Source organism: Danio rerio, chromosome 12, assembly GCF_049306965.1.
Source record: "Danio rerio strain Tuebingen ecotype United States chromosome 12, GRCz12tu, whole genome shotgun sequence".
Classification (NCBI taxonomy): Eukaryota; Metazoa; Chordata; class Actinopteri; order Cypriniformes; family Danionidae; genus Danio; species Danio rerio.
This window is the reverse complement of record NC_133187.1, coordinates 47,474,401-47,493,710: the sequence shown is the minus strand read 5'-3', so window position 1 is coordinate 47,493,710 and position 19,310 is coordinate 47,474,401. Positions and strand designations below refer to the sequence as shown.

Sequence of the window (19,310 nt, the reverse complement as noted above, 5' to 3'; positions counted from 1 at the left end):
CCACGTCAATGCGCGCCTGCGTATGGAAAAAGGCGACGAGTTTCACCCATGAGAGAAACCCGAGAAACCCAATAACGCTCAGGAATCGGGATTATTTCACATTTCTGCACAACCGATGAGTAAATGTTCATGTGGGTTTAATTAAAAAGGAGTTTTATATATTAATGATTAATGTCTAGCTTTAAAAATCGGTCTTATGTAGCGTCGATGTGGGGTCAGGTGGAGTTTGTTTATTTACTGATTATCGATGTTATGAATTCACTGAATTAGCTTTTGGCTTTAATTCCTAAGTCGAATGTATTTTATTTGCTCATGTAATTGTCTAAATGTAGATAGCAGTTGAAATTAAACAGACTTAATTCAAGAAATATGACATACATGCTCAAATATATATCTATCTGTCTGTATATATGTAACATGTCTGTGTATTTAATCCATTTGTTTGTCTTTCTATTTATGTTTCTATCAATTTATATATTTGTCTGTCTAGCTAGCTATAATATCTATCTATCTATCTATCTATCTGTAAGTTAATGTCTGTATATTTAATCCATTTGTTTGTTCTTCTATTTAGTATCTGGCTACGATTTCGGTCTGTCTGTCTATCTATCAATAAGTTAATGTCTATATTTAATCTATTTGTTTGTCTTTCTGATTATGTATCTATACTCTATAACTATTTCTATCTATCTGTATATCTAAACACCTGTGTATCCATCAGTCTATTTGTTTATCTGTCTGTTTATTTGTTGATGTATAGTATTTATGTAGCTGTCTGTCTATCAATCTGTATTGTCTGTCCAGGGTTAAACGCTAAGGATATTTTCTACTGGCCCGATTGGACCAGTGGTTCAGATTTTTACTTGCCCTGCCAAAATTTTCACAGACTCCACACCCAAAAAATAATCATACTTATTAGCCACATATTTTTAATAATAGGTTTAAAAATAATGTCTGTCAATCAAAAATGTACATATTTTCATTCATTCATTCATTTTCTTTCCGGCTTCATCCCTTTATTAATCTGGGGTTGCCACAGCAGAATGAACCACCAACTTATCCAGCATATGTTTCACGCAGTGGATGCCCTTCCATCTGCAACCTATCACTGGGAAACATCCATACATACTCATTCACATACTCATACACTACGGACAATTCTGTAGCTTACCCAATTCGCCTATAACGCATGTCTTTGGACTTGTGGGGGAAACTGGAGCACCCGGAGGAAACCCACACCAACATGGGGAGAACATACAAACTCCAAACGGAAATGCCAACTGACCTAGTTGAGGCTCGAACCAGCAACCTTCTTATAGCGCTACCCACTGCGCCACCACGTGGCCCAATTTAAATATTTTAAAAATGTTAAAATATTTATCAGTAAAATATAGCAGTATGGAAAAGTGCAGGTATTTTATTGCAAAACAAAAGGTGGCTGACTTGACGGCAAACTATGCAAAACATCAATTGCAAAAAAATTTATTTACAACATTCAATCAGAAAAAATGAAAAGCAACATGGTGTTTACGACTTCACAGAAAAAGGGAATTTAGAGGCTTAAAAGCACAAATAGTTTCTCGATTCTAAAGGGTGATTTATTCTTCTGTGTCAAGCGCACGAGTATGCTACGGTGCGGCCTGCGTGTGGACGCATATCCCTCGCCGTGGCCGGTGGCGTCACTGACGCACACCTCTCAAAAAATGTAACTACACGTTGCAACAGCGCGTAGCGCAAGCTCTGTGATTGGTCGGCTTGGTAGCGCTGACGAGTGTGGGTGGGACCGAGAGCCACTCGAGCTCTGGAACAATTGTTTACAAGTGTGGAGTCTCGTAAACGAGCTCCGGATGAAAAGTTTTGTTTCGTGTTTACCTCATGGTTAACATTGTTGCACGTCCGCTGGTTCCTGCCTCAAAATAAGTAAGTTTGAGCCACTTGTACATTCAGGAAGCCTTCAGAAAAAACAAAACACCAGTGAAGAAACTCGACACAGAGAAACATAAACACCTTACTCTCAACTAGCGTTTCGGAATTGTTAATGCAGACCAACAGAAACAGCACGCAGAAGTATAAAGCCTGGTTTATACTTCTGCGTCAAGTGACTGGCGTTTCTCTGTGTCGAGTTTCTATGCTGGTGTTTTGCTTTTCCTGAACACTTCCTGAATGTACAAGTGGCTTAAACTCACTCATTTTGAGGGAGGAACCGGCGGACGTGCAACAACTTTAACTGTGAGGTAAACACAAAACAAAACCTGCCACCCGGAGCTCCTTCACGGGACTCCACACTTGTAAACAATCGCTCCATCTGGCTCGCGACGGTCGTGCGGCTCTCGGTCCCGCCCACACTCGTCAGCGTTACCAAGCCGACCAATCGCAGAGCTTGCGCTACGCGTCATTTTTTGAGAGGTGCACGTCAGGTGCGACGCCAACGGCCACAGCGTAGGGCTATGCATCAACGCCTTAGCATACACGTGCGTTTGACGCAGAAGTATAGATCAGCCTTAAATGCACAGCAACACGTGTTGTATGCGCCGTGGGTCACGCCGATCATTTGATGCAGATGTATAAACCAGGCTTAAAACTGTATTTGCACGCAATTGACAAATAGTCGCAGGCAAATAAAAAATTTTGTCACAAGGCAGCACTAGTCTGATCGAGCCAGTAACGATTCTGCCTACTGTCCCGAGCATTTCTTTTTTTTTTTTTTTTTTAAATGTTTTATTTATACGTTGTGAAACATTACAAAAATATACAAAGACATAAACATGTAACAATAAGCAAATACACTGAAGAATATTTTGAGCAAATAATAATAAAAATAAATAACTAAATATTATAAATAAATAAATAATAATGAAAATAAATAGATAAATAAATAAAAAAAACAACACTAGTGCAATCTTGTATACAGAAAAAACAAGTCTACAATGTGTTGACCAGAAATAGTTTCCTGTAAAAGCTGGGCATTAGGTGGTGGGGGTCCCGAACATTTCTCACGCTGACCCTGGGCCATCAGGCAGTCATTATTGTTGAGCCCTGCTGTCTATCTTTTTGTCAACATGAAATGTTAACAGTTGAAGGCCAGTAAAAAAGACAGTACATTGAACCACACGATCTTTTACGGCAGCATGACCCCAATAGCAGTTCTTTATGGGCGGTTATATTTACTGCTTCTTTATTTATTCATAATTTTATTGATTTTTTTATTCTTCCAGACTTCCGGATCTCCAATGGAGGATCACATGCAGTGCACGATCTGCTTGGACCAGTTTAAATTCCCAGTGACCATCCCATGCGGTCACACCTTCTGCAAGACATGCATTTCCAAATTCTGGGATGGTCGAGAAAAAGACTTCCAATGCCCCGTTTGCAAAGAATGCTACGAGACGAGGCCTCAGCTCAACCGTAATGTGTCCATGTCAGTGTTAACAGAAGTGGCCTGCACAGTTAGTCCAGTGAAGAGTGATGTTTGCAGGGGGGCCGCCTTCCAAACGGAGCCCGAACAGATCTGTGAGCGGCACCAGAAACCTCTGGTCATTTACTGCAGGAACGACGGCATGTGTGTCTGCTACGAGTGCTCGCTAAATGAATGCAAAGGCCACGATAAGATCTTGGTGGAAACAGAACAGAGGAATAGAGAGGTGAGCACGCATAACCATCATGTATAAATACTAGTGCATGTGATTAATCACATGTAAAATAAAAGTTTGTTTTGGCATAATATATGTGTGATGTGTGTATATTATTTTTATTATTATTTTATTTTTAAAGTGTTTTTAATTATCTTCATTTGTAATGCAGGCAGGATTAAAGAAAAAGAGTGCGGAAATCAAGAAACACCAGGAAGCCACTGAGCAAAACCGCCTGGAGCTGATGGAGAACCTGGAGAAAGAGAAGGCAAGTGTGTGTGTACTTGTTTTAGTGATTTACAAGGACGAAAATGTGTATAATAACATGTGTGACCTAGTTTTACGCTATTGAGCTGGTTTATGAAGACATGCCTGATGTCCTCGTAATTCACAATGCTTAAAAATCATGCTTACCATGGTTTTTCACATTCAAAATCTGCCACAGGTTTCTTATCAGGGTTAGGTTTAGGGGTAGGGCCATATAATAAGATATTTTTACTGTATAAAATGCATTAAATGAATAAAATGAGTCCTCATAAACCACAAATACAAATGTGTGCATATGTGTACTGGTTTTGGTGGTTTGCAAGAACAAAAAATGTTCATAGTGACGTGTGTTACCTATTTGTACTCTATTAAGCTGGCTTATGAAGACATGCCTGATGTCCTCTTAATTCACAATGTTTAAAAATCATGCTTACTATGGTTTTTCACATTCAAAATCTGCCACAGGTTTTCTATCAGGGTTAGGTTTAAGGGTTGGGCCATATAATACGATATTTTGTACTATATAAAATGCATTAAGCCTAGGGAGAGTCCTCATAAACCACAAAAAACAGTCGGTTTTTCTGTGTGTACTGGTTTTAGGAGTTTATAAGGACAAAAAAATGTGTATAGACGTGTTTGATCAAGTTGTACTCTATTAAGCTGCTTTTATAAAGACATTCCTGATGTCCTTGTAATACACAATGTTTAAAAACTTAACAAGGTCTTTTCACATTCAAAATTTGCAACCGGTTTACTATGAGGGTTAGGTTTAGGACCATATAAAAAGCTGTGTACTCATTACGCCTGTGGAGAGTCCTCATAAACCACAAAACAAATATGTTTTTCTGTGTGTACTGATTTTAGGAATTTATAAGGACAAAAAAATGTGTATAATGACGTGCATAGCCTAGTTTTATTCTATCAAGGTTTATTTAGGTTTATTAAGACATGCCTGATGTCATTGAATTTACAAAGCTTAAAATCATGCTTCGGGGTCTTTTTTACATTCAAAAATGTGTATCCTATATGGATTGGGCTATATAATAAGCTGTTTTTACTGTATTAAAATGCATTACGCCTATGGAGAGTCCTCATAAACCACAAAAACCAATGTGTTTTTCTGTGTGTATTAGTTTTAGTGGTTTACAAGCACAGAAATGTGTATAAAGACATGTGTGACCTAGTTTTAGTTTATTAAGCTGGTTTATTAAGACATGCCTGATGTCCTTGTAATTCACAATGCTTAAAATAATGCTTAGGGGTCTTTTCACCTTCAAACATGTGCATCTTATAAGGGTTAAGGGAGAGTCCTCATAAACCACAAATAACTCAGTTTGTGTGTGTTAATAATGTTGTTTTCTATCTGCGTTATCAGGTGTCTCTTCAACAAACGTCTCAGTGGGTGAACAGTAAGTTCTCTCAGCTGATAAAGGTGTTGGCAGAGAAACAGGAAGTGACGCAGTTGTTTCTGGAGCAGCAGCAGGAACTGACAGTGTTGCAGGCTGAGGAAAGCCTGTCTGTGCTGGAGGAGAGAACGACACGGCTCTCAGCCCTGCAGGAGGAGATCGACAGCCTGTGTTTACTGCCTCCCTGCCAGCTCATCAAGGTTATCACACACTGTTTTATTTTATTTATTTAATTAAATTTATCCATAACAATTACATGATTAAGTTTACATGAATGTATAAAGTTGTTAATAATTATAATCAATAATTGTTAGGTTTTGTTTTATTATTTATGTATGATATATTTACAATGATGGCAGTTCATTCCGCTGTGGTGAACCCTGATAAATCAGCGACTAAGCCAAAAAGAAAAGTAATGAATGAATATTTACAGTGACATGAATTTTTAAGGGAATTATATTATTATAAATTAATTTCTACTTGTTTTGAGGGTACATTTATTTTATTTCAGAGAAATGAAAGATGGTTGTCAAAATGGCTCTTTATAAATAACGTTTTTATAATAAATGTTATTACGTTAAACAAATTCTGTTGAGGCTGAGGTTGTGTGGGTAGAGAATTTATACAGATAATATGAAGAGCAATTTTTATCTATATTTTATTTTTTAATAATTAATAAAAATATATATTTTTGCAATTATACTGTTTTTAAATTGTGAATTATGATTTTTACAATGAAAAATTAAATGTCTATATTAGTATATAATATATATATATATATATTAGTTAATAATTTTAAAAAGGCATTTTATGTATATATGTATATATATATATATATATATATATATATATATATATATATATATATATATATATATATATATATATATATATATATATATATATATGTATATTATTATCATTATTATACATTGTTTTTTATTGTTTTATTAATTATATTAATATATTTATGAGGAAAATATTATGAATATTAATATTGAAGATAATATTATATAAGGATATAAGGAGAATCAATATTATGTTTTAACAGTATGGTCAGTATTGTTATTAACATCTGATATTAAGTATAAAATATTATTATTACAATAAATGTTTTTTATTGTTTTATTATTTATATTAATATGTTTATCAGAAAATGTTAGGAATATTCATATTATTATTAGAATATTACCAGAATATTGATAATATTAATGTAATATAAAAAAGGATATTAATAGTATTATTTATTCATTCATTTTCTTTTCGGTTTAGTCCCTTTATTAATTAGGGGTCGCCACAGCGTGATGAACCGCCCACTTATCCAGCACATATTTTAAATAGTGAATGCCCTTCCAGCTGCAACCCAACACTGGGAAACATCCATACACTCTTGCATTCACATTCGTACGCTACAACCATTTTAGCTTAACCAATTCACCTGTACCACATGTGTTTGGCCTGTGGGGGAAACCGGAGCACCTAGAGCAGGGGTGGCCAACCCTGTTCCTGGAGAGCCACCTCACCTTCCTGCAGATTTCAGTTGCAACCCATATCAAACACACCTGCCTGTAATTATCACCTGGTGTTCAGGTGTGTTTGATATGGCTAGCAGCTGAAATCTGCAGGAAGGTGGCTCTCCAGGAACAGGGTTGGCCAGCCCTGACCTAGAGGAAACCCACACCAACACAGGGAGAACATGCAAACTCCACACAGAAATGCCAACCGACCCAGCCGGGGCTCGAACCAGCAAACTTCTTGCTGTGAGGCGACAAGGCTAACCACTTTGCCACTGTGCCGCCTATTAATAGATTATTGTGAAGAATATTAATGAGGAGAATATGAATCCTAAATGTTGTGTTTGATCAGGGTGTTCAGTGTTGTTACTAATGTCTGCGTGCTTCTGCAGGACTCAAGGTTCATGGAGGTTCCTCGGTTCGCTGAAGTTCCTGTGGATGTTCATGCGGGCGTGCAGGAGAAGCTGGCGCCGGTCACTGATGTCCTGTCCCGAGTGTCCAAACTGGTGTGTGAGGATCTGGAGAGAGCCGTACAGCTGTCTACGGGACACCAGAAAGACAGTGAGAAACCAGCTACATTCTGTCTGTTCACTCACAGTATGAGGAATATCACACTTCATTTCTGTGTGATGTTTCAGTCAGAGATCGTGTTTATTAGTCTGCCAGTATACTTACAGTAAACCGTAATAAATCATAAACCTTAATAAATAGATTACATGCATTGCTAAATAGAATGAAGCAAAAATGCAAATGAATTAAACAGTGGTTTATAGTTTTCTGGCTTCAGATGTAAAGTTATATAAAAATGTAAAAGATTATGTGTAATTTGTGTAAGATATGTGTAATTTAAATTTTTTATTTTTTGTAAAAATGTCAAGCCAGAAAACTGTAAGCCACTGTTTATTTCATTTGCATATATAAAAATAAGCAAACAAATAGTAATTGCTTAATTTTTAATTTTATGATTTTAAAAATATTTACACAAAATTTTTAATATGTTCATATTTTTGGATGATATACTTTTGCATTTTGTGTGTGTGTGTTTATACATAAATATACACAGTTTACACATACTAATACAAGAGGCATACTAGTAAAAGAGAAAAATGTTTGCCCTCCTGTGAAATAATTATTTTTTATATATTGTTCCCAAATGATGTTTAACAAAGCAAGGACATTTTCCACAGTATTTCCTGTTATTTTCTTTAGAAAGTCTTATTTCTTTTACTTTGGCTGGAATAAAATTCAATTAATTTCAAGTTTATTCATTTAGTGCTTTTTACAGTTGTTATAACTGTTTCAAAGCAGCTTTAAGTGCACATTATTACAAAATGTGCACATTATTGCATTACAATCAGAATAAGTTACAATCAAAATTATTATATACTGACATAGTTAACCTGCAATCTCATTGCATAGAGGTGATGTCTATGTGTACATGTTTAATGAAGTGTATTTGTGTATGAAGTATATATGTTGTCTTGGAAGTCCTCTATGTTTGGCATCATCTAAATAAATATAAAAAAAAAATAATTAATATATATATACAGTACGTATACAATACTACGCAGAATATGTAAGTTCACCCCTCACAAATATCTCTTTTAAATTCATATTTTAATAGGAAGCTATACAGTATTATATTTGTGCATAACATTAGACTAGTCAGTAGTGAAGCCAAATCTGGAGCTTATCTAACAAAATAACTTAAGATAACAGCCCAGAAATTTGTACACCCAAATTTATATGTTATAGAAAAATATTAAATACAAATTTAAAATGAGAAAAAAATCAAGAGAAGCAGAAAAATGAAAACATTAGTTGAAATTTTGTAGTTTGTAGTTCTTTTTACAAAGTTTTACTTGAATTTAATTGTATTATCTTTCAATTTCTAAATATGTTTGGTGATTAAAATGTTTTTTTAATAAATATATCTGTTTAATAAATGCTTAAATGCAACAAATTACATTGACTATATTCACTGAAAATGGAAAAAATTTTCAGTTTTAAAATATATTGGGTATAATTGGGTATACTCAATTATGCTGAACAATATATACAGTTGAAGTCAGAATTATTAGCCCCCCTGAATTATTATCACCCCTGTTTATTTTTTTCCCCAATTTCTGTTTAATGGAGGGAAGATTGTTTCAGCACATTTCTAAGCATAATAGTTTTAAAAACCTATTTCTAATAACTGGTTTCTTTTATCTTTGCCATGATGACAGTAAATAATATTTGACTAGATATTTTTCAAGAAACTTCTATACAGCTTAAAGTGACATTTAAAGGCTTAACTAGGTTAATAAGGTTAACTAGGCAGGTTAGGGTAATTAGGCAAGTTATTGTATAATGATGGTTTGTTTTGGAGACTGTCAAAAAAAATAGCTTGAAGCTAATAATTTTGTCCCAAAAATGGTTTTTAAAAAATTAAAAACTGCTTTTATTCTAGCCCAAATAAAACAGATTAGACTTTTTCCAGAATATAAAATATTATCAGACATACTGGGAAAATGTCCTTGTTCTGTTAAACATCATTTGGGAAATATTTAAAATAGAAAAAAAAAAATCAAAAGGGGGCGAATAATTCTGACTTCAACTGTGTATGTATATATATATACACACACACACACACACACACACAAACAACAGTTCTGTCTGGTTCTTTAATCAGATTGGCTGATAGCCGTGCACTATTCTGCCACATTTATTTATTTTTTTTTTTTTTTTTAATGCTAAGGTCAATATTATTAGTCCCCTAAAGATATTTTTTTGACTGGCTACACGACCACTTCAATGTGGTGATGTCATTCGCCGATGAACATTTCCTGCTTGTTGTTAAACTATTTCATAACTGTAACAAGAGGCAATTCAATCATAACTTCATGGTACAACAGATATCATAACATTATTTATCAAGATGTGGCTCTTTTTGCATTCTCAGAAGCTCTAGAATTTAAAAATGTACTTGTTATTGTTTACATCCCTCAAAATGGTCTATAAGCTGAATGCTGTTATCTTCCAAATAACTAGTAAAATATGATGTACTGTCATCATGGCAAAGAAAAAGGTAATTAATTATTAAAACTATTATGTTTAAAAATGTTGAAAAAAAACATCTGTTAAACATCACTTGGGAAATATTTGAAAAAGAATTAAAGTTTCACCTGAGGGCTATTTCATCAACTATATATGTGTTCAGCATGCTTGTTTTTTTGCTTATAGACTCTCCTCAAGACAAGCGTCCAGTCCTGGCTGTGGTTCCCAGTCCTGCAACGCCCTCATATCCCGCAGAGAGAGAAGGACTGAACGCATGTATGCTCATATCAGCACATTATAGCACTGAGCTCTGAAATATTTTTATTCTTCACAGTCTCAGATGGTGCATTTATTTATTTTTCACCCAGACCACTGCGCCCTGACCTTTGACCCCCGCACAGCCAACGCTCACCTGCGCCTCTCCCAGAGCAACAGGAGGGCGGAGCATCTGGTCTCAGGACCCCGCCCTGTCCCAGCCGACGAGTCCCGCTTCGACCACACCTGGCAGGTAGGATTTGATCATGAATTATTCAGATGTCTTCATGATTGAAGTTTTCAGAAATATTATAGTATGGGGCAATTGTAACCGTGTTGCTCTTCAGATCCAGCGTATGACTAACAGTTGAATTTACCTTTAAAATTATTTTTCTAAAATCCTTAACAGTAATATATACAACAGCAATAATATTAAACGAGCAGTTTATTTTTAAATTTTTTGTTAATTAATTAGGTTTAAAAATGTCCATGTTTAAAAATTAAAAAAATTTGAAACCCACATTTAAAAATTAGAAACTGATTTTATTCCAGCCAAGTCCAAAAAAAAACCCCTGAAAAGGCCTTGCTCTGTTAAGCGTCACTTGGGAATTATAAAAATAAATAAATAAATAAATTCATAGTTTGGGACTTGTGGAGCTGCGCATCGATGGATTTGCTCTTCAGTGTTTGGACTTTCAGCAGTGAAAATTAAACCACACTGAACTGAACTGAACTGAACTGAACTGAACTGAACTGAACTGAACTGAACTTCAACTCTGAAAACTGGACTGACACAGTGTTTCAATTTACTAGAACTGACTACCTACTAGAATAGATAATATACTGAATTGATTTTATATATATATATATATATATATATATATATATATATATATATATATATATATATATATACATATATAAACACACACACACACATATATATATATATATATATATATATATATATATATATATATATATATGCATATATAAATTATCTTAATTCTGTAATTTTTTAAATAATAATATTTACCTAAAAAATAGAAAATAGGTAATACTGTGAAGAAATGTCCTTGTACTGTTATACAGCACTTTAGGAGAGATCTTTAAAAAATACTAATAAATAAATCACAGAGGGCTGAATAATTTTTACTTAAAATACTTTTATTAATTTGTATTCTGTTTAATGATGGAAAGACATAATTTAAATTATAATATATCAGAAAAACAATTCTTAAAGGGGTAAATAATATTTTGCTTAAAATTGTTTTTATTATATTAAATAAATAGTAAAAACTGCTTTTATTCCAGCCAAACTAAAGGAAATTACTTTCTCCAGAAGTAAAAAAAAATAAATAAATAATAATAATAATAATAATAGGAAATACTGTGCAAAGATTTCTTTACCCTGGTAAGCACTACTTGGGGAAATGTTTGAAAAAGAATAAACATTTCACAAGAGGCCTAATAAATTTGCCTTTAACTCTCTGTATATAAACAGAATAAAAAAATAAAATGAATGTGTATTGGTATTATATTTATTAAAATAAAAAGAAAGAATCTATATTAAAATATATAGAATTTATATTTAAAATTATATGTTTTAGTCTGTAATTTCTTAAATAATATATACCTTAAGAAAAAATATTAAAAAAAAGGTTTAAATTCCCGCCAAACAGAAATTTTGGAAATATTTGAAAAACAATAAGAATTTCACAGGAGGGCAAATAATTTTGACTTTAACTCTCTCTATATAAACAGAATATGCTAATGTAAACAGAAATAATAGGACAACAAAATAAAAAAATAAAAAATGAATATTGAGTTTATGCTATCTTAGTGTCTTTTTTGTTGTTGTTGAAATTAAATCAAATGAAGAAAATTGTGTGTGAAAACCCTGATGAGCTGGCAGGGAGGCAATAAACGCAGAATACACTTTACAATATATAGTAGATATATATGAAGAAAATATTTCTTAAAGGGGCAAATAATGTTTACCTTATAAAAAAATTAACTAATTAATTAATTAATCAAAGTAATATATTAGTAAATAAATGTATACATACATACATACATCATACAGTTGAAGTCAGAATTATTAGCCCCCCTTTAAATTTTTTTTCTTTTTTAAATATTTGCCAAATGATGTTTAACAGAGCAAAGAAATGTTCACAGTATGTCTGATAATATTTTTTCTTCTGGAGAAAGTCTTATTTGCTTTATTTCGGCTAGAATAAAAGCAGTTTTTAAAGCCATTTTAAGGTCAATATTATTAGCCCCTTTAAGCAAGATTTTTTTCAATAGTCTACAGAAAAAAACATCATTATACAATAACTTGCCTAATTACTCTAACCTGCCTAATTAACCTAGTTAAGCCTTTAAATGTCTCTTTAAGCTGTATAGAAGTGTCTTGAAAATTTACTGTCATCATGGCAAAGATAAAACAAATCAGTTATTAGAAATAAGTTAATAAAACTATTATGTTTAGAAATGTGTCGAAAAAATATTCTCTCCGTTAAACAGAAATTGGGGGAAAAAATAAACAGGGGTGATAATAATTCAGGGGGGCTAATAATTATGACTTTAGCTGTATATGATATTAATAGGATATTTCATCCCATCCTGGCAGGTGTTGTGTTTCCAAGGCTTCACCAGCGGTCAGCATTACTGGGAGCTGGAGGTCTCCAAACCGTGGGCGTACATAGGCGTGACGTATCCCAACATCCCGCGCAAGCAGAAGGGCAAGCGCTGTATGGTGGGCATGAACGATCTGTCCTGGAGCCTGCAGCTGGATGAGCGGCAGATGAGCGCCTGGCACGCTGGATGCAAAGAAACGGTGGCGGGACAGCTGGATAACACACATCCACTGCGCATCGGCCTGCTGCTGGATTATGAGGCAGGAACGCTGACGTATTACGGCGAGGGACAGGTCCGACTGCACGCTTTCCACTGCGTCTTTAATCAGGCGCTGTTTCCGGCCTGCTGGATTGGGGAGGGGGTCACTGTAACGCTCTGTGAACCGCGACCATGATGCTGTTAATCACTACGTTTACAGAGACACTGGAGCGTTTTAAAGCCGTGATTCATCAGCGGATCCCTCGTATGTCAGCTTATAAACAAACCAGCTGATCAGCGTGACTTTGAAATGCTTCAGAGTCGCTGTATCTTTGTTACACTGAGTAAACAGCAGTGTGTTGAACTGATGACCCTTACGGTCAATCACAGTCATTTCTGTTGAGCATGTGAACACAATAGCCAATCAGAGCTGTTTAAGAACACGCTCAACAGCGCTCAAATGTTAACAGGAAATGAACGTTATTAAAATTTAAGTATTGATTAGTACTGAATTCCAGTATCATCAGTAGCCGTCTTAAATGAATTTAAATGTGTATCTTTTCCAAATCTGTCGACATCTGTGTTTCCACACCTTATAGAGTGTTTCTGGCATAAATTGTCGCCAGTCTTGTTGCCAAATCAGGATTCTCTGACATTTAAGCGCTGTTGAGCGCATCATTAAACAGCGCTGATTTGCCACTGTGTTTACGTGCTCAACAGAAATGACTGTGATTGGCCGTGAAGGTCAACAGTTCACCAAACTCACCGCTGTTTACTGAATGTAACCACAGATGCAGGGACACTGGAGCGTTTTAAAGCCGCGATTCATCTGCGAATCGCTCGTAAGTCAGCTTATAGACTATCGGCTGATCAACATGACTTTAGCCACAGATACAGGGACACTGAAGTGTTTTACACTCAATAAACAGCGGTGAGTTTGGTGAACTGATGACCTTCATGGCCAACCACAGTCATTTCTGTTGTGCATGTGAACACAATGACCAATCAGCGCTGTTTAAGAACATGTTCACCAACATGGCTCAAATGTTAGCAAGAAATGGACGTTATTAAAATTTCAGTATTGATTAGTACTGAATTACAGCATCATGACACACTAGATGATGCTGTCTTAAATGAGTTTAAATGGGATCATTTCCAAGTGTGGGAAAACTTTCTACATCTGTGTTTGCACACCTCATAGAGTGTGCCTCTAGCATAAATTGTCGCCATTCTTGTGGCCAAATCAGGGTTTACTAACAATTCGCTAACATTTGAGTGCTGTTGAGTGCGTTCTTAAACAGCGCTGATTTGCCACTGTGTTCAAATGCTCAACAGAAATGACTGTGATTGGCCGTGAAGGTCATCAGTTCATCGAACTCACCGCTGTTTACTGAGTGCAACCACAGATACAGCAACACTGGAGGGTTTAAAAGCTGCGATTCATGAGCGGATCACTCGTATGTTAGTTTATAAACAAACCAGCTGATCAGCGTGACTTTGAAATGCTTCAGAGTCGCTGTATCTGTGTTACACGCTGTAAACAGCAGTGAGTTCAGTGAACTGATGACCTTCATGGCCAATTACAGTCATTTCTGTTGAGCATGTGAACACACTAGGTAATCAGAGCTGTTTAAGAACGCGCTCAACAGCGCTCAAATGTTAACAGGAAATGGACGTTATTAAAATTTAAGTATTAATTAGTACTGAATTCCAGTATCATCAGTAGCCGTCTTAAATGAATTTAAATGTGATCTTTTCCAAATCTGTCCACATCTGTGTTTGCACACCTTATAGAGTGTATTTCTGGCATAAATTGTCGCCAGTCTTGTTGCCAAATCAGGATTCTCTGACATTTAAGCGCTGTTGAGCGCATCATTAAACAGCGCTGATTTGCCACTGTGTTCACATGCTCAACAGAAATGACTGTGATTGGCCGTGAAGGTCAACAGTTCACCAAACTCACCGCCGTTTACTGAATGTAACCACAGATACAGGGACACTGGAGCGTTTTAAAGCCGTGATTCATCTGCGAATCGCTCGTAAGTCAGCTTATAGACTAACAGCTGATCAACATGACTTTAGCCACAGATACAGGGACACTGAAGTGTTTTACACTCAATAAACATCGGTGAGTTTGGTGAACTGATGACCTTCTTGGCCAAATACAGACATTTCTGTTGAGCATGTGAACACAATGACCAATCAGCGCTGTTTAAGAACGCACTGAACAGCGCTTAAATGTTAGCGGCAAATGGATGTTATTAAAATTTCAGTATCGATTAGTACTGAATTCAAGTATCATGACTCTAAATGATGCCGTGTTAAATGAGTTTAAATGGGATCATTTCCATGTGTGGGAAATCTGTCAACATCGGTGTTTGCACACCTCATAAAGTATGTTTCTGGCATAAATCGTTGCCATTCTTGTTGCCAAATCAGGATTCACTTACATTTAAGCGCTGTTGAGCGCATTATTAAACAGCGCCGATTTGTCATTGTGTTCACATGCTCAACAGAAATGACTGTGATTAGCCGTGAAGTTCATTAGTTTACCGAACTCACCGCCGTTTACTGAGTGTAACCACAGATACAGCAACACTGGAGAGTTTTAAAGCCGCAATTGATCAGTGGATCTTGTATGTCAGCTTATAGACAAACCAGCTGATCAGCGTAAATGAAATGCTCCAGTGTCCCTGTATCTGCGTTAACTTTAGTAAACAGCGGTGAACTGTGATCTAGTGAACTGATGTCCTTCACGGCCAATAACAGTCATTTCTGTTGAGCACGTGAACACAATGACCAATCAGCGCTGTTTAAGAACGCGCTCTAATGTTAGCGGGAAATGGACGTTATTAAAATTTCAGTATTGATTAGTACTGAATTACAGCATCATGACAACACTAGATGATGCCGTCTTAAATGAGTTTAAATGTGATCTTTTCCATGTGTGGGAAAACTTTCTACATCTGTGTTTACACACCTCATAGAGTGTGTTTCTGGCATAAATTGTCGCCATTCTTGTTTCCAAATCAGGGTTTGCTAACATTTGAACGCTATTGAGCGCGTTCTTGACTGGCGCTGATTTGCCATTGTGTTCATGTGCTCAACAAAAATGACTGTGATTGGCCGTGAAGGTCATCAGTTCACCAAACTCACTGCTGTTTACTGGGTGCGAACACAGATACAGCAACACTGGAGATCAGCAGATCGCTCGTATGTCAGCTTATAGACGAACCGGCTGATTGACGTGACTTAAACCACAGATGCAGGGACACTGAAGTGTTTACACTCAGTAAACTGCGGTGAGTTCAGTGAACTGATGACCATCAGAGCCAATCACAGTCATTTCTGTTGAGCACGTGAACACAATGACCAATCAGCGCTGTTTAAGAACATGCTCAAGTGTTAGCGTGAAATGGACGTTATTAAAATTTCAGTTTCGATTAGTACTGAATTACAGCATCATGACACACTAGATGATGCCGTCTTAAATGAGTTTAAATGTGATGTTTTCCAAGTGTGGGAAATCTGTCCACATCGATGTTTGCACTCTTCATAGAGTGTGCTTCTAGCATAAATCGTCGCTTTTCTTGTGGCCAAATCATGGTTGGTACATGGTTACAACTTTTAAGATGAGCTTGTGTTTTGAGGGCCGGCTGTGCACTTTGGTTTTATGTTGTGTTCAAGAGAGATCATGATTGTTTTCTGCTGTATCCCCTCTAGGGTATGAGTCATATTAGTAGTTTTTAAAGCTTCAGTCGTGGAGGACAAACACTGTGTTCATTTCCATGTGATTTGTAGGATTCTCGTAATGGTGATTTTTGTATTTCTACGTGTTTCTACAGTTTGGAGTTTAGTAGTACTTTGTTTATTTGTTGCAGAGTTTAGCTACATTAATGATTATAACACTTTAGATATCGACATCCTTGAAAATGAAGGTGAAATTACTTTAATTTCAATCTCACTGGCTGTGTTCAGAATAGTTTACTCTATTAGTGTGCTGTTAAGTATGCGTGTGATGTTTTAATGAAGTATGAGATGACATTATTAAGGAATATGTCTCTCACTGGCGATCCAGTGGCGCAGTAGGTAGTGCTGTCGCCTCACAGCAAGAAGGTTGAATGAAGGAAAATGAATGAATGAATGCATGTCTCTCACTTTACTAAAAATGTACAAAAACACATCTTTAAAGTTTAATAGCATTGATAGGCATTGAATCCTATTAGAATGTAGCTAGGATAAGCGTGTAATTCAAGTTATGAACGCAAAAACAAATTCCGCCATTGCAAATGTGATTTATTTTACAAAATAGTTCAACAAATATTGACAAACCGTTCAAGTAAAGTTCAATTTTAGACCCTATATTGTATTTTTTCAGTTTTAACAAAGTATTGTAAAACAAAAGATAGTTCTGGTTGTGTCCGAAATCCATCCCCAAAGGGCGGAGATATCGAGCACTGATGTTGGATTACTTAATTTATTTTGGATTGTGAAAGCAAAATTCTCCTACGAGAGTGATTATAGCGCCTCCGGTGCAATTATACTCATGGCAGGTATTATTTGGTAGTTTGGACATTTTTTTAGCTAATTTGACAACCGTCAAATGTCTTCTAGGAAACGGTTTGAATTTCCACTTAGTACAAAAATCATTAGTGTTTTATACCACACTACATACATATACTATGCTGTTGAGTGCATAAGTGTATAGTGTGCTTTTTGGGACGCAGCTATAGAATTCAAAAAACAGTATGCGAGAAGTACTCGGATGACCTACTACTTTCGGCAAAATTCTGAAGTGCGCATCTGAGGGATGCTACGCTATCTCATGATGCACCACAATAGAATTTATGAATGAGAGTGAAGCGACGCAACTGACGCAAGTTGGTCACGTGATCATGACAAAATGGATGATGTTGTACATCCGAGTTCCATTCATACTACTGATATTCATACTGTATAGAACGTACTTTTCTAACTGTCGTGTAGTACACTTCAATTCAAATGTAGTACCTGCCTACTTAGTTGGCAATTTCAGACGCAGCCTCTGTTTTTAACAATTTACGTCAAAGAATCATTTGTAGAGAGTCACTTGATTCCTTTCTAAATGAATCATTGAATAAATCATTTGAATGAATTATTCAAGGAATCACTGATTAAGACAGGGAGGTGTCGCCACCTACTGGTGGTTTTATTGTTATATTTTGGTATAAAACTACTCAGGGTATCTGCAGGGTCTTAAAAAGTCTTGAAATGTCCTAAATTTTAAAAACCTAATTTTAGGCCTTAAAAGGTCTTAAATCCTCTGAAACATTGTGTTGTAGGTCTTAATCATTTCATGTCCAATTTTTCTATAAATATTTCAATAATCATTTTAAGAAATGTTTATTGATTAACTTTATTTACTTATTAATATGATTTAATTATCTTTTTTACAATATTATTTGTTTTTAGTGTTTTTTTTAAGGTTTTAAATGGGCCATAAAAAATCTTTAGCATTTTGCCTTGTGCAAGTCTGAAATTTCATTCATTATGGTCTTAAAATGGTCTTAAAAAGTTTTAAATTTGACTTGATGAAACCTGTGGAAACCCTGCAAGTAAAAAACACTCAATTAATGTTACTTTTTATTCATTATTAATATTTTTATAGATCGCCACCAGGATTTTAAAATTAGAATTGTTAGCATATATTAACATTAAAAATAATCATATTTAATTTATTTATCATTTGTTTGTGATTTATTTATTTATTTTTGTTTATTTTTTAGGAAATATTTTGCCATGTTTTGCTGACATGGCATTAAATAAAAATATATGAAATATGATTAAATAGAGATCAATATTTCCTACTATTGCCCGGAAACTGCCCAGTATGTATTATAAACTCTTTTGTTTGTAGTACATTAAAGTCCAACATTTCAGATGCCACTTTGTTTATCTATCTATCCATCTATCTATCTATCCATCTATCTATCTATCTATCTATCTATCTATCTATCTATCTATCTATCTATCTATCTATCTATCTATCCATCTATCCATCTATCTATCTATCTATCTATCCATCTATCTATCTATCTATCTATCCATTGATCCCTTTATTTACTTATCTATCTATCTATCTATCTATCTATCTATCTATCTATCTATCTATCTATCTATCTATCTATCTATCTATCTATCTATCTATCTATCAATATATCTATCTATCAATCTATCAATCTATCAATCTATCTATCTATCTATCTATCTATCTATCTATCTATCTATCTATCTATCTATCTATCTATCTATCTATCTATCTATCTATCTATCTATCTGTCTATCTGTCTATCTAGTGATGTCCAGATACAGGTATCATCTTG

The 19,310-nt window shown here is 35.0% G+C and overlaps 1 protein-coding gene across 1 annotated transcript; it reads left to right on the top strand.

The window, feature by feature from the left end:
• The first annotated feature begins 4 nt into the window (after positions 1-4).
• On the top strand, positions 5-13,460 carry trim65 (tripartite motif containing 65). Its single transcript, XM_001920366.7, has 8 exons — positions 5-131; positions 3,216-3,641; positions 3,802-3,897; positions 5,272-5,502; positions 7,209-7,377; positions 10,042-10,131; positions 10,224-10,363; positions 12,743-13,460. The coding sequence occupies exons 2-8, from the start codon at positions 3,231-3,233 to the stop codon at positions 13,142-13,144; spliced, it is 1,539 nt and encodes a 512-aa protein (XP_001920401.1). The 5' UTR covers positions 5-131; positions 3,216-3,230; the 3' UTR covers positions 13,145-13,460.
• Positions 13,461-19,310: the final 5,850 nt, after the last annotated feature.

What these genes read in the sequence shown, in the direction of transcription:
- trim65 (XM_001920366.7), top strand. Translation starts at nt 3,231, where the DNA reads ATGGAGGATCACATGCAGTGCACGATCTGCTTGGACCAGTTTAAATTC. An exon ending in CTCCCTGCCAGCTCATCAAG is followed by an intron (nt 5,503 to 7,208) that starts GTTATCACACAC and finishes GTGCTTCTGCAG; the next exon opens with GACTCAAGGTTCATGGAGGT. An exon ending in GAGAGAAGGACTGAACGCAT is followed by an intron (nt 10,132 to 10,223) that starts GTATGCTCATAT and finishes TTTTTCACCCAG; the next exon opens with ACCACTGCGCCCTGACCTTT.